General features: G+C 39.9%; 1 protein-coding gene across 1 annotated transcript in view; it reads left to right on the top strand.

Annotated features, from left to right (window-relative positions):
• Positions 1-16,505, top strand: part of pdgfc (platelet derived growth factor c) — a 45,978-nt gene extending 29,473 nt beyond the window's left edge. Inside the window, exons 2-6 of the mRNA XM_058062074.2 lie at positions 67-262; positions 4,625-4,805; positions 14,015-14,222; positions 14,294-14,514; positions 15,795-16,505. Coding sequence (XP_057918057.2) covers positions 67-262; positions 4,625-4,805; positions 14,015-14,222; positions 14,294-14,514; positions 15,795-15,929 — 941 coding nt within the window. The 3' untranslated portion in view covers positions 15,930-16,505. The remainder of the gene's footprint in view (positions 1-66; positions 263-4,624; positions 4,806-14,014; positions 14,223-14,293; positions 14,515-15,794) is intronic.
• The last annotated feature ends 461 nt before the right edge of the window (positions 16,506-16,966 follow it).

Here is a 16,966-nt window from a genome sequence, read left to right as displayed (position 1 = left end):
CAGTGATGTACTAAGTCCCCAGTCCTCCAAAACATCCCCTTCATTGCTCGTGTTCCTTCTTTTTAGGAGTGCAGGAGTCCCAGCAGGAGAAGGTGATAAGCGTGTCCGAAGACGGGGGGACGATCTACAGCCCGGACTTCCCACACACGTACCCCAGGAATATCGAGTTGGTGTGGAGGCTGGTGGCGGCGAGCAACATGAGGATTCAGCTCAGCTTCGATCTCAGGTTCGGCCTGGAAGACCCAGAGGACGGACTATGCAAGTAAGGAAATGGAAATGTTTGTCCTGATCCACCATTTAGGTAGACAAATGTTGCTCTTGATGGAAAAGGGAATCGGAATTTGGAATTTAAACATGTCTTTCCCTTTTGTGTGCATTCTAAAGATATAAAAACAGGTAGCTCATTAATGCACATAATTGGATTCACCTATTTTGCGCAGTGGAATGACTCAGGTAGTGGAGTGGTCATCTCCCGATCTGATGGCTGCTGGTTCGAAACTCAGTCGGTGAATAGATTTCAGCACATTTTTAGAATATTTCAAAATTTCATTCTACATTTTAGTTGTTTTAGCATCCATCCATGACTACCTTAATGGTTAAAAAGGTAAAAACTGAACTGAGGTTTGCGGCATTCCGAGGTTCCACTGCATTTCATGTGAGGATTCAAGCAAACAAGGATGCTGCCATCCTTCCTTCAAGCCAATCCCGCCTGTCCTAATTGATGGAGTGACTCATCCTTTTACAGTGTTTCATCAAATGACGACTTCCCCTGTTGGCGTGCTTGATCCATGTTGGGCCTTTATGCGAGTAAAAGGGCTAAAGATTTAGAGTGCGAGTGTGGCCATTTGTGAAATTGCCTTCTCGCGCTCCTGCTTTGGCCGCTTGTGAATATTGAAAAGCGAAAAAAGAGTGATTTGTTAGCGACGACACGTCACGGCTTCCTGGCGCGCGGCAGCAAATTTGACCATATGAGGTCGATATGCGGCGGTGGCTAACAATGATGCACACACACACACACACATATGTATAGTATATATTCGCTACATGTATTTTATCACTCAGGTCACTTTCAATTACTGCCTGCGATTGCCTCTGTTGCTATTTCATGAAGAAGGAGGCCGAGCGCCACAGATCGATGCGCCGTGTGTGCATTATGCTGGCAGCCCGCTGCCAATACATCATGACTGACTGGGGATCATGCAGGAGACAAATCAGTGGGAGAGAGGTGGGATGGAAGCAAGACGGGGGCGGCTCGCGCTCGGCAGCTCACTCCTGGAGAGTCCCCTAATGGACTGCCATGAGTACTGCATCTTTTACAGACTCAGAGTCAGCACCGTGAAATGGACTTATGGACTATACATGGACAAATATTTATAAAAAAAAATAATACATAGAATAATAATAATAATAGAAATAAAGTGAAAATAATGAAAATAAAGTGAAATAAATAAATAATAATAATTATTATTTAATAATAAATAATTAAAATATAATGACAAATAAATAATAATCAAATTAATAGTAAGTAAATAAATATACATAAAAATACAATGCAAATATTATTAATAAATAAAATTAATATAATAAAATATGCATGAAGCAATGAAATACATAAGAAAAATTAAAGTTTATTTATTTAAATTAAAATTTAATTTTTCAGTGTATTAACAGATTTTTAAAATAATTATATGGACACATCATATATTAATTTAATGACTAAACATTTTTGATAACGACATATTTATAAAATTATGCTTCTTAAAAAAATATTATTTCATGTTATTTTTTGTTATTGTTATTTAATAATATTATGTTATTATCATTTGTGATCATTTCTTTGATGGGCGGCAAAAATATTTTGTTACATATAAAATGAAAAAAAATTCACAATATTGACTTCATTCTTGTTTGTCACTCTAAAATTCCTCAAACATATAAATTAATAGCAAAAATAACAAAATACTAATATTATGTTGTAGTATATAAAATACAGTGTATAAAATATTTCTAATAATACCAATAATTACAATAATATGTGTATATCATAACATTCAAAAGGATACTGTTTGAAATCATGAATGACATAATTATAAGGTTATTTGCGGTCATAGCAACACCTGTTTTTTTTTCAATACAATTAAAATTGAGAAAGAAATGTGTTTCCTAGTCGGGTTTTTTGAAACATTATAAAAAAAAAACATTTAATGTAAATGTGGACGTAGCCTGAAGCAATCAGCATCCTCCGGGGTGTTGGGCAAATAACGGCGTCGTTTTTCGGGGGTCAGCCAAGTCAGACTGAGGCTCGACAGGTTTTGATTGGATCCCAAGATGCCGTCTGATGAATGCAGCATGCAATCATCAACACATACACACACACACACTTAACATTCCGCTCACAGTGCTCTGGTCTGCACATTCCCTGACATGCTCTCCACTGAAGATCTTCATTGCCAAAGCGTGCTGGAGCAAAACAACCAACAATTGCATAGCCATCACTAGCGCCACCTTGCAGAAAGATGAATTTGAAGCAGCAACTACAGTATATAGCATATATATAAGTGTGTATTTATGCATGTGTCTATGTACTGTATGTATGCATGTACAGTATCTATATCAGTGCATTTGTTCAAGCAGTAAAGTGCTGTTTTGCCAACACAGGGTGATGTGTAGTGATCACAGCCTCCTGCATTATTGATGAACCATCTGTCTTGTGTCTCCTTCTTAGTACTGCAAGCCCCGCCGGTAGGCGTACAATGTAGTAATATGTGACTGACAATGCAAGAGAAAGTGAAATGTTGCTGGTCTAGTACATTGCACAAGGAATAGAACCAATGTTGTACTCACGGTAAGTATTTATCCAGAATTAATAGCGCTAGTTATTATAATTTGTAGCAACATTTTAAAGTGCATGCAGGTCAACTGCGGCTACCGTCGCTTTGGAAAAAAAAAAAAACTACACACAGAGGTTGCCTACAGCCACATGGCAATGTTTTTTGACATGATGCTGGGTTATTTGTTTGCCTGCATATAATGCAAACTGAAAAGAAAGAGTAAAATGTTACAATGTTGACAAATTATTAGTTTATTTGCATCATTTGCTGGTCCAAAAAGCAAACCTAGTGGTAGCACCAAAGTCAAATTCCCTTGAAGGTGTCCAACCCCCCACCCCCAAAAAAGTCGCAGTTCAGTGAGCATCAAAGGTTGCGCCTTGTCATACTCGTCAACATTTAAAAATAAGGGAGAAAAGTGAGGGTGTGCTGCTGTAAAGACACAACCGCCAACCGAAGACCTGGGTTGAGTCCCTGCTTGGTCATCTCCTTGTGTGTGCGTGGGTTTCCTCCCACATTCCAAAAACTGCAGACTCCAAATTGTCTAAGCTGTTCCCAACCCAAAGACAGCTGGGATAGACTCCAGCATACCGCCGCGACCTTTGTGAGGATAAGCGGCATAGAATATGGATGCATGGATTTCGAACAAATAGGCAGTGAGCCATCGTTCTGTAGTTTGTCCTGCAGAGGTTCCTGTGTATTTATTTCCCACTGAACGTCGCTTTGTTTACATGCGACTCAATTATGCAACATAATAGAAGACTAAATGAGACACAATAACCTTGTTAAAAGTTATCTTTTATTTCCATTCGGTTCGTTTGGCAGCACATACAAACAATGACGTTGCATTGAACGCAGCCTTGGAACACAATCTGACGCGCTGACGGAAACACTGACCTTGGTTATCCAAATATCTGCATTGGCTGCGCTCAATAAGCTGAATGCAAATAGAAAAGTCATTCATGCAGACACACAGGTATATGGAGTATACGTAATAGAAGGTGCACTTGTGTCAAACTGTAAAAAAAAAGTGTTGGAACACGGCCAAATGTACTTCATATGTTTCATATTTTGTAGGCGGAGTCTGTGACGTTATCACACGGCAACATTTCATCACTGCATCAATCTAGGGATTGTTTATCTTTGAAGTATCATGTCAAATATAAATTGTGTGTTTTCATATGCTGTGATGCATCGTCTAAGAGTGTTTTACAACATGGGGAGGTCGGAGTTCATTGCCGTTGCTCAAGGACACTTCAGTGTGTTTTCTGAGTAGTTCGGGGATCAAATTGCTGACCTCCGAATTATGAGCTACGACCCCTAGCCAGGACGTGATGGTTTTTGATATGAGGAGGGTATTTATAACCATCACCAAATTTAAAGCACACCTTATGGAGACTGACAAGTAAAATTCTAGCAAATTTTTGGTTGAAAAAAATGGCCGCCGTCAGCCAAGGCAAATGCATTACATTCTAATGCAACAACAAACATGGTGGCATGATATGACTCCACTGTCTTTTTTTGTCCTCCATTGCAGCAACAATTTTAATTTCGGCAATAAATAACCAACGCAATCATCTCATCTGGCGACGTGATGCTGAAGATATGTTTCCTTCCTCTTTTAATTGACTTTTATTTCCCCTGATGCTTTCCACGTACGGACATCTGGAAGACAATCACAGTGGGGACCATAACAATAAAAACGCTGACATGCGTAATTAACATAGATTGATATATAGATCGAGATCAGCTCATCATACTGTACTCTGATGACCTGTCCATCTCTTTACTACCAGGTATGACTTTGTGGAGCTGGAGGATCCGAGTGATAAAACCCTCGTGGGCCGCTGGTGCGGCTCGCAGGCGCCACCCGTGGCTCACCTCTCCAAAGGGAACCAGGTCCGCGTCCGCTTTGTTTCCGATGAATACTTCCCATCCGAGCCGGGCTTCCTCATCCGATATTCCCTGCAGCCTGCGGTAAGAATCGTGAGAATTACCTTTGACCTTTCACACCAGCTGACACTGTGAGAATAATTTGAAAATGGAATTCTTTCTTTTCTTCGTAGGATTTCATAGAAAAAGGTCAAATGATTAAAACACCTTTACTAACTCAGGTTTTATGGTTTAATTGTGATTCAAAGTAAAGAGACTAATGTTAGACATACATACATATATAGGCATGTTTCAGACATAGTTGCTAATGGGGATTAATCATGATTAATTATTTCAATAACTGATTAATCTGATTAAATCAATTGATCGCTTTAGTTTTTTAGTTTTAGTTCTTCAGAACGCACAGATTAATAATATGACATTATTATTAGTTAATATTACATAACAAATAAATAAAACAGTATGAAACTAAGTTGCACGGCAGTCAAGTGGTTAGCGTGCAGACCTCACAGCTAGAACAATGATTCAATTCCACCCTCGGCCATCTCTGTGTGGAGTTTGCATGTTCTCCCTGTGCATGCGTGGGTTTTCTCCGGGTACTCCGGTTTCCTCCCACATTCCAAAAACATGCTAGGTTAATTAGCGACTCCAAATTGTCCATAGGTATGAATGTGAGTGTGAATGGTTGTTTGTCTATATGTGCCCTGTGATTGGCTGGCCACCAGTCCAGGGTGTACCCCGCCTCTCACCCGAAGACAGCTGGGATAGGCTCCAGCACCCTTCGCGACCCTCGTGAGGAAAAGCGGTAGAAAATAAATGAATGAATTTAAACTGCGTCACTCCTAACTAGCAAGCATAACAACAAGTGAGCCGCTGGTTTGTATTAGAGAGAAAAACTAAAATGAAACAGTCTGGATTTTAGAAATGAATGATGGAGCCGTAAAGTTGAGTATACAAGTGTAAAAAGAAGCTAAGCTAAATTCTGAACGTTATGACCGCTTTTACACCCCCCCCCTCAAAAAAAAAATTAAACTGTATTATGGAAAGCAGGAAGTGAACAAATGTAACAGTTACTGATTGTAAAAGTACCAGATGGAGGGGTAGGATTTAATAAGCTTTGCTTCTTCCTACTCCTTTTGGACATGTGGAACTATGAACTGATTATGTGATGCATTCAATTGTAATCTGATGCATGTTCAAATGAAATTAAACCATTACCAAACGTATTTGATAGATTAAAAATCATCTTGACATTTGAGTCAAGATGATCAAGATGGTCCCTGAAGGTTCTGCTGGATATCTGAGCCAGTCGAGAGGTGACTAGAAACACATCCATATCAAATCCTTAAACATCTTTGCTAGGATAGCCATCTGAGATTCAGTGTAGCTTTTGGGTGAATGGAGAGAACATGGCTCAGGTAGCCTTTAAAATCTACAGGATTGCTGCCTTCATGCCGTATTTATAGGATCAGTTCAAGGCTATTTTTTTTTTTTTAATTGTGTGTCCAATCTGATTTATGATTTAATTCCACTCCATAAACGAGCCGAGTCGGGAAACAACAATAACAGTCCAATACGGTCTCTTAATTGGCAATTATTGTCTCTGTTTCATGTTTAAAATGTTTGGAGGAGATGGCTGCCATTTATTTTTTACATCAAACTCCTCATTATTTTGTTTTATTACCCATACAAAAAAAAATATTTTTCATACATATATATATATATATATTTTTTTTTACAATGTCCACATTTTAATGGCTTGACTCGGCGTAAGAGGCCTGCACTTGATTGGTTCTGCCTGCAGATAATCAAAGTGTTATTGTTCCATATAAGCTGTGCGGAGTGGCATAAAGTCCCATCCAGTGGCCCTGACCTCCACAAGGCTTCCATTCCCTGAAATAAAAGTGGGAATTAAGAGATAGAAGTGGCTTTTTTGTGTGTGTGGAAAATTGTCCATGGTTTTCTTTTCATGTTTTATCCTTCCCTGGAAGTAATATCCTCTCCTAATGTGGCCCTGACTCGACCACTTTGCTCTATATTTAGCTCATATGGAATATATACCTTGTCTTTTTATACTTTTATAGCGGTTCGCCCCCTGTAAAGACACTCATATGACCTTCCCCTTCACCTCATAAAGCTGTCGGAGGACATGAAAGTAGCTCAGCTGTCAATTATAACACTATGGGAGCGAGATAGATGACACAGTGGTGTGGAAAAAGTACCACTTCCTGGTTATTTTGCATGTTTATGACACTTATAAATGTTTCAGATCATGGAACAACTGCACTCCATTTTGTTTTTCTTCAACCATGCAGAGGTGCTAGTGTGTTTTGGATCATCAGTTTGAGGTCACCAACAAATAACCGGATATTTTCCTTCAGGATGTTTTGGTATACAGCAGAATTTATGGTAGTCTAAAGCAGCAAAACAGCACCAGACCGTCACACTACCACCGCCATATTTTACTGTTAGTATGATGTTCTTTTTCTGAAATTACTTTGATGCCAAATGTTATGGGACACAAGTTCTTGGAGTCCCGTCAGACCACAGAGTATTTTCCCGAAGGTTTTGGGGATCATCAAGATGTTTTCTGGCAAATATTGATATGAGTCTTAATGGTTTTTGTCTTGGAACTCTTCCATGCAGGTTACTTATGGTGGAGTCATGAACACTGACCTCAACTGAGGCAAGCAAGGCCTGCAGTTCTTTGGATGTTGTTGTGGGGTCTTTTGTGACCTCTTGGATGAGTTGTGGCTGCGCTCTTGGGGCTATTTTGGTTGGCCGGCCACTCCTGCGAAGGTTCACCACTTGTCCCTGTTTTAAGCATTTCTTGGATAACGCTCTCACTGTGGTTTGCTGGAGTCCCAAAGCTTTATAAATGGCTTTATAATATACCTATCTTTAAGTTATGTTTTAACAGGAGGGCAATCACTCTCTCACACAGGGCCATGTAGGTTTGGATTTTTCTCATTTTATGTTGAGTTTTGGCTGCACGGCGGTCGAGTGGTTAGTGCGCAGACCTCACAACTAGGAGACCTGGGTTCAATCCCACCGTCGGCCATCTCTGTGTGGAGTTTGCATGTTCTCCCCGTGTACTCCCCGGGTACTCCGGTTATTCCTCCCACATTCCAAAAACATGCTAGGTTAATTAGCAACTCCAAATTGTCCATAGGTATGAATGTGAGTGTGAATGGTTGTTTGTCTATATGTGCCCTGTGATTGACAGTGATTGGCTGGCCACCAGTCCAGGGTGTACCCCGCCTCTCAGCTGGGACAGGCAAACATTTAAGTGAGACAAACTTGCAAAAAATAAGAAATCAGGAAGGGGTAAAACACTTTTCTTTTTCACACCACTGCATATTTCTAATCATTGTAAAAATGAAGGTTTGCAGCTTACATACATATTTTAAAATGAGTGTCAGGGTATCATGAAAGAACTCACAATAGTGGCAGTTAGTACATTTGCGACAGGAAGATGACATCATTGTTCATACTAGGACCTAATGGCCTTCAAAAGCAAATGTTTGCTTGCTACAAACGTCATCCCTCGCCTTTCCAAGCTGATCTTCCGCCTTCCCTGACATAAAGGTGACTCACAGGCCGTGTTGCAGCCCGTCTACAGTTAATCCCAAACGTCCGCAGCGCTGTGGATTTGGACAAAAAGACTTCCTATCTTTTTTTATTCTCCCCCAACCTGACTTGAGGACGGGCGCTATAGAAAATGAGCTTTATTATGAATGGACAAGAGTGCTGTAGTTGTTCAATACTAACTTTCAACCACAAAAAATGCACAGTTTTATTATTGTTCATATATCTGCGGGATGGAGTGGAAGTATAGGAGTCTTTGGCTTTGAGGGTGAGAGGTTGACACTACGTATTTGTTCTCCTGGTTTGTCTTTGAAGGCTCCACAGAGGAACAGCAGCACTCTGTTCCCAGCTACTGAGCCGGGGCCACGCCGGGGCCAGCGCTCCGGTTTATATTTAAACAAGTAAAAATTCCTCCCCACCGCTTCCATGCAGCAGGAGGAGAAGGAGGAGGGGTTGAGAGAAAATAAGCTCCAGTCTGTAATTGACAGGAAGACGTTTTGGCAGCCAGGCTGTTAAAACACAGAGATGCTTGAAGTCAGCAAACACAACATAGTTCATTGTCTCTTGTCAAGGCGCCATCTCGACAACTTCCTGTGCTAGTTTTTACACGTAAATTGTCAATGAAGTTTAAAAAAAAAAAAACGGCGCGGCAGGGAATCCTGGGAAATCTCAGTAGTTCCATGCTGAAAGTTGGCGGAAAAAAATGTCTGTTTTTACTCCAACCTCAATTGCATAGTGCACAGTATGCAGGGGGGGGGGGGCACTTTATTTCACGCACAATAGACTTTGCGGCTTAATGGAAGCAGGGAAGTGGTTTGCGAGTGCGTGACAAAGGCAAGATTGTTATCCAGATGTATCTTAATAGGCAATTTCCCAGTGAATCTGTCATTTTAGGGAGCAGAAATAAACGTGCATGGTTGTCGGGGCCCCGACAGCCGCCGCCGTTGCACGCGACTGTGCTTATTTGACCTCATGTAACTCGTAAGGAGACCATCTGACTCGCGCCAGATCAGTCCAATCAGATCCTCCACCTGCTTCCATTATGCAAAGTGCCTTCTTACAGGGAATTAAAGATGACTCAGCTGTTTTATTCTTTGAAAAAAAGACCAAAATGAGATGAAAGTCTTTTCAGTTTTAAGCCTTAAACTTGTGAAAGTCATTTCTGCAGGTTTAGATGAAGGTTGTGGTTGATGCTGAGGCAAATTTGAAGTAAATCATGTTTAAAAAACAATAGGATTCTTTATTCTGACAGGTATGTGCCTTTTAGGATGATCAGTGGAAGTAGGATGCACCTGAGCTCAATTTTCAGAAGGCTGTAAATATTTTTACAATTTATTTTTTAAATAAAGTTGCAAACATTTTTAAATAAACATACAAATAAACAGATCCCTGCCAAGCATCATATGTGCTTATGTTAGAAATTAAAACAGCTCAAAATGCTGCTATGCTAATGCTAGCATGTTAGCGATGCTAACATGGTAAACCCGAGCATAATAGTGGTAATTGTTTACATAAGTGTCTAGCTATGAAAATGTCTAAAAATGCTGCTATGATAATGTTAGCATGCTATCTATGCTAACATGCTAACGTTGACATGCTAACACATACTATAATAGTGCTAAGTGTTTACATATGGGCCTAGCAATGAAAATGGATAAAAATGCTAGCAATCCTTACATGTTGACCGTAGCATGTTAACACCTAGCATAATAGTAGTAAGTGTTAACATAAGTGTCTAGATATGAAAATGTCTAAAAATGCTGCCATGATAATGTTAGCATGCTATCTGTGCTAACATGCTAACATTGACATGCTAACACATACTATAATTGTGCTAAGTGTTTACATATGGGCCTAGCAATGAAAATGGATAAAAATGCTAGCAATCCTTACATGTTGACCGTAGCATGTTAACACTTAGCATAATAGTAGTAAGTGTTAACATAAGTGTCCAGATATGAATATGTCTAAAAATGCTGCCATGATAATGTTAGCATGCTATCTATGCTAACATGCTAAGGTTGACATGCTAACACATACTATAATAGTGCTAAGTGTTTATATATGGGCCTAGCAATGAAAATGGATAAAAATGCTAGCAATCCTTACATGTTGACCTTAGCATGTTAACACCTGGCATAATAGTAGTAAGTGTTTACATTAGTGTCTAGATATGAAAATGTCTAAAAATGCTGCCATGATAATGTTAGCATGCTATCTGTGCTAACATGCTAACATTGACATGCTAACACATACTATAATTGTGCTAAGTGTTTATATATGGGCCTAGCAATGAAAATGGATAAAAATGCTAGCAATCCTTACATGTTGACCGTAGCATGTTAACACCTAGCATAATAGTAGTAAGTGTTTACATAAGTGTCCAGATATGAAAATGTCTAAAAATGCTGCTATGATAATGTTAGCATGCTATCTATGTTAACGTGCTAATGTGCTAATGTTGACATGCTAACACATACTATAATAGTGCTAAGTGTTTATATATGGGCCTAGCAATGAAAATGGATAAAAATGCTAGCAATCCTTACATGTTGACCGTAGCATGTTAACACTTAGCATAATAGTAGTAAGTGTTTACATAAGTGTCTAGATATGAAAATGTCTAAAAATGCTGCCATAATAATGTTAGCATGCTATCTATGCTAATGTGCTAACGTTGACATGCTAACATATACTGTAATAGTGCTAAGTGTTTATAAATGGGCTATCTAATTATCTTTGATTGATAACCATTCAAAATAAAGTTGCAAACTTTAATAATGATGTGGAGTGCATGAGAAAGTGGAACGTAAAACCGGTCTTTCGAAGCACATGCACGCCATGCACGCTGATGAATTTGAATCAGTTGTTGTTGTAGGTTCCTACATCACGTCACATGTGTTGTTCTTAATTGGCTCCACTTACAAGTCACGGTGCTCCACTTGTGTGTGTTTATTCTTTAAAAAGCGCTGAGCTTTCCTGCTCTCCTTAAATCTTCACCCTGGCCGCGAAAGGATTGCTGTGCTTGGCTTCCCCCTCTGAAGGCAAGCGAGTGCAGAGCGCCGCTAATTGGGGGAGTATTGCGCCGTCAAAATTCATAGACTGTTAATGACTTCCAGTCGGCGCTTTTGGACTCTGCCAAGGCTTCGGCTAATTTGCTGCTACTGGAAACACGCTGCCAAGATCCTCCACATTCCCATCCATTTATCTCAGCCAGGCTCCAACCCAAAGCAATCTGGGCCCGCTTTCTTAACGAGGGGCTCTTGTTAGCGGGGGACGCGCACACAGATGTGCATCAGATTTTTTTTTAAGGGGAAGGGGTTGATGGAGGTGTGGCCAACATATTGAGGATTAGTGCACATTCTTTGTGTTACCTTAACAGTTTATTGAGGACAGTGAGAAAAGTAGCAATAAAGTGTGTGCAAAAGGGCATCAGATCGATATATATATGATACTGTTGGGTGCAACTCTTCATTTTTGTATTTTTATTGATATTTATTTATTAATTTTGAATAATTTCACTGGAAGACAAAAACATTTGTAACATTTTTAACCAAAGTATGAATTTCCAAATGTACAGATTGTAACATAAGCAACTTAAAAAAAAATTCATTATTATTTTATTTATATACCAGTATTTATATAACATTTTTTCATTATTATTTTATTGATATACCATTATTTATATACAATTTTCAGCATTATTTCATTTATATAACAGTATTTTTAATAATAAAAAAATCATTATTATTTTATTTATATATGTATTTATATATACTATATATATATATATATATATTTATATATATTTTATTTTTTAAAAATCATTATATTAAATATTATTTGATCTCATTATTTATTCATTTAATTTATTTTTTTAACTCATATTAAAGTTAAATACCAAATTCCTTGCCCTTTTAAGGAGTTTTTTCAATTTCAAAAAGCTCCATTCCATCTTTTTTTCATGATATGCTGGAACCTATCCCAGGTGACTGGGGTACACCCTGGGCTGGAAAAAACACTGTTGATTCATGCTAAAACCTCACAGTTTAAGCATTTTTGAAGCTGTGTAGCATCACATTCAATCAACAGAAATGTTTGGTTGGCATGGTTATGTGTTGCTAGGCAGATTTCCTCGTTACTGTTGACCAAAAACCAGCACAATAAGTACTTTCCTTCATGCAGGTTTTACAGTTGATTTACCAGTCTGTATTAGGTATTAGCTACATTAGCTATATATATATTTTTTACAGCTTCGGTCCGATGACTTAATTACAAAAACATAGCAAAGCTGCTAACCAGCGTTTGCAGATGGCCGCCCCTCCCTGTGTTTGAGGTCCGTGTATATACAGTATGTAATGTAGCCTTAAGAAAATAAGACAGGAAGTCCGTGTTAGCCCCAGACGGCAGCCAAATTCATTAGCGGTTTGATATTTATATTCTTCAACATCAATATATGACCTCATGATGTCCTCATTTTACCCCGTTTATTGCTTTTAGGAGTTATGGCTCCAACAGGAAGTACCGCACTCCAATGTCACAGCTTTGTAGTAAAGTAGAGATTATAACCACAATTTTTACCCTCTTTTTGTCTTCCTCCCCCGGGGCTGAAAGAGCTGCCATGTTTCCTAAGATGTGTTTTTGTTCTGTCGCAATGATGCCTTCTGGCTGTCACTCACGTGAGATTAGTGAGCAGTCGACATGTCGGGCAACAAGACTTCACTTCCTGTCCACGGAGGAAGACCAACACTCTCTGTCTTCCCTTTTTTCACTTTTAAATATTCATTCATTCATTCATTCATTTTCTACCGCTTATCCTCTGGATCCGCTGGAGCCTATCCCAGCTGTCTTCGGGCAAGAGGCGGGGTACACCCTGGACTGGTGGCCAGCCAATCACAGGGCACATATAGACAAACAACCATTCACACTCACATTCATACCAATGGACAATTTGGAGTCGCGAAAAACCTAGCATGTTTTTGGAATGTGGGAGGAAACCGGAGTACCCGGAGAAAACCCACGCATGCACGGGGAGAACATGCAAACTCCACACAGAGATGGCCGAAGGTGGAATTGAACCCTGGTCTCCTAGCCGTGAGGTCTGCGTGCTAACCACTTGTCCGCCGTGCAGCCCATGAGTTACAATATGACAAATTTATGGGGTTATTATTATTTTTAAAAATAGGAGGAAGATGGGATTTTGTCCCTTCTTTGTGTTGCACGATCAATTTAATCTACCTTTAGAATCCAATTTGTCAGTACCTCGAACTGACCAGACTGGTGGCCATCCAATCACAGGGCACATATAGACAAACAACCATTCACACTCACATTCATACCTATGGACAATTTGGAGTCGCTAATTAACCTAGCATGTTTTTGGAATGTGGGAGGAAACCGGAATACCCGGAGAAAACCCACGCATGCATGGGGAGAACATGCAAACTCCACACAGAGATGGCCGAAGGTGGAATTGAACTCGGGTCTCCTAGTTGTGAGATCTGCGCGTTAACCACTCGACCGCCGTGCAGCCCTCATTTTTAAATAATTTTAAATAATTTTTTAATAATAAAAATGAAAAAAAGAGAAGACAGGAAGTCAATGTCTTGTTGACAATTATAATAAAGTCACAGCTGGGATAGGCTCCAGCATGCCTTTTTTTTGCATCTATAATATGCATAACCAATCAACATTCCTAAGTGCAGGTTTCCTCGGAAGCAGAATCCGTGGCCGTGCTCCCGCCATCCCAGCAGGACATCCAGGAGTTGTCTGCCTCCGTGTCGGGTCTGAGGACGTTGGAGGACGTGATGAAGTACCTGGAGCCAGACCGCTGGCAGCTGGACATGGAGGACCTGTACAAGCCCACATGGCACGTGCTTGGAAAGTCCTTCCTCCATACCAAGAAGGCAAGAGGTACTGGTTTTGGTGGTCCTGGTCCAAGCCCCGTGCAAAGGAGTACAGATGTCTCTTTCCTGCTTTTCAAGGAGGAGTCGACCTCAATCTGCTGCGGGAGGAAGCTCAGCTGTACAGCTGCACCCCCAGAAACTTCTCTGTGTCCTTGCGTGAGGAGCTGAGAAGGACAGATGTCATCTTCTGGCCCAGCTGCCTCCTGGTGAGGCGCTGCGGTGGGAACTGCGCCTGTTGCTCGCATCGCTGCTACGACTGCCAGTGTGTGCCCGCCAGGCTCACCAAGAAATACCACGAGGTAAGATGATGACTTTGCCAGCTTATGCTATTAAAAAGAATTCACACCCGCGACCAAAAAAGGCATTTAAGCTGACAAAGATCATGTTGGATGAAGATGGATTGATTGTTTAATTTTTGAATTCAAATGGTAAATGTGCAACAATGACTTAGTTTATAGCCAGTTTGATCGTATATGTGGATAAAAGTCCGCTATGTCGTTATGAAACCACGGTCGAGTGGTGCACAGCTAGGAGACCCGAGTTCAATTCCACCCTCTGCCATCTCTGTGTGGAGTTTGCATGTTCTCCCCGTGCATGCGTGGGTTTTCTCCGGGTACTCCGGTTTCCTCCCACATTCCAAAAACATGCTAGGTTAATTAGCAACTCCAAATTGTCCATAGATATGAATGTGAGTGTGAATTGTTGGTCGCCCGAAGACAGCTGGGATAGGCTCCAGCACCCACTGCGACCCTTGTGAGGATAAGTGGTAGAAAATGAATGAATGAATATATAATGTTATATAACACTAGCATAGTATAGCGTTTATAAGATATTATGTAGCATCCGATAGATTTATAATATACTTTCAAGCCAACTGCTTCTTATAAAGGTATTCCTTCGAAGAAGTCATCATTGAAATGATCACCGCAAAGAACAGAACTCCAGGTGGGCTTCCATCTGTCTCTCGTTCTCTGCACTTGCTTTGTCCTTTGTTGTTCTAAACGTTCCTCTTTTGGAAAAAAAAAGAAACCTACAGAATCACACTTGGGTGCTATGAACATCCAGCAGCAACACGACATGTTGGCATGGCTGCTATTTTGAAGAAAAATCTACTTTGAGAAGCGTTTGTTTATTCTGCTTTAGATGACAGGTGTCACCCCCGGTGGGGGGGTTGGGTCGGGGGGGGGGGTTGGGTCAGGGGGGGGGGGTGGAGACACGAACAACAGTAACAACAATTGCAATGACAATAACAGAACAACAAAAACAAACAGGACCGCATCAGCAAATGTCTATGGTGGTTATAAAAGACCATAATGGAGAGGACAACAATGTATCTCAGTGGGCATCTTGGGGAGTTTTACTCATGGAGGTTGTAAAGCAGATTTCTATAACTCTTCCAATGTCAAAATTTGTCTCAAGTAAGACAAAACGTGTATAATGGACGCCCACAATGTACCCCACCCGGCATCCTCTAGTGGTTTATGAGACTGTCATAAATTTTGAGACGCCTATTTATGCTTTTAAATGAGAATTTGTCCAAATAAATATGAACATGAAGATCTTGTTTCTTCTTTTCCAGGTTCTGCTGCTGAAGCACCGAAGCGGAGGCCGAGGCCTGCAGAAGTCCATGACGGACGTGGCCTTGGAGCACCACGAGGAGTGCGCGTGCGTCTGCAAAGACGACGAGCACCCGGCACACGCCGGACACGTCTAAACCGCCGCCACTGGACTCCTTTTACGCTGTTGAGGATGCAAGACTCCAAAATTCCTTTGGAAGACAAACTGAGCTCCTCACAGATAAGAAGCCTTTGCTCTTCTTCAGGTGCTTTTTGGCCTCTGTGGGCTGATCTTGTCACAGAAAACAGGAACGTGTGTCTTTTATCGTTTGTTTCCTTCCTATTTGGTGCTTCCATCGAGAAGAGACGTGCTTTATCCTGGGAGACGCCAAGGGCCTCGCTAATGACACCAGTTGATCGCGTGTAAATATTCTCTTTGCATTTCTCTAAGGTGCCTTTTCTTCCTACCAAAGACACGTCACAAACACCTTCTTTCAACTATTTATTTACCTCTGCAGATAAAAGACGGTTAGCAGCAAAAGCGTTTCTACATGTCAGGTCTTTGTAGAGAAAGACTTCCTTTTCTTCTTCCATTTCGCCTTTTTTTATTCATGTCTCTTCAGTCATTTGCATCACTTATTTATCTCTGATTCCCTGCAGCAACTCTTGGTGTATTCTACTCCACGCAAATTCTGAAATAAAGTCTTTCATTTCTTGCCACGATGCTATAATTGGAGTTTGAGACTAAGACCAGCGGAGACATCCAAACATTGATTTATTTATTGGAATTTTATTGAAAGTTGGCACAAAAATTCCCATTAATCAAGCCTATTTATGTAAGATATATAATAAAAGTCAGTCATTTAAATCTAAAATATTTTTAAATATGTAATGTTATGCATTTTATTGTATATTTTGATGTTTTATAAAATATTCCAATGCAAAATTTTCACTAAATGCAGCAATAAGTCAATATTTTTATATATAATCTTTATGAAATGTCATATTTAATCCATTTAATGCATTAACTAAACTTAAATTACATTAAAAGACAAAACAGTTACATTGTTTTATTAAATTTTTTATGTTTTTATTTGTAAAATATTTACTAAAATGAAGTTATACAGTACATAAGAAATTAAAATATAAAAGAATTTATCAAATTTAACATTTAACGCATTAAAGAAATTGATAA

This window comes from Doryrhamphus excisus, linkage group LG23, assembly GCF_037039965.1.
Source record: "Doryrhamphus excisus strain RoL-2023G ecotype Guam linkage group LG23, RoL_Dexc_Guam_v1.1, whole genome shotgun sequence".
Classification (NCBI taxonomy): Eukaryota; Metazoa; Chordata; class Actinopteri; order Syngnathiformes; family Syngnathidae; genus Doryrhamphus; species Doryrhamphus excisus.
Note: the sequence above shows the minus strand (reverse complement) of the source record. Positions and strands in the feature narration are given on the sequence as shown.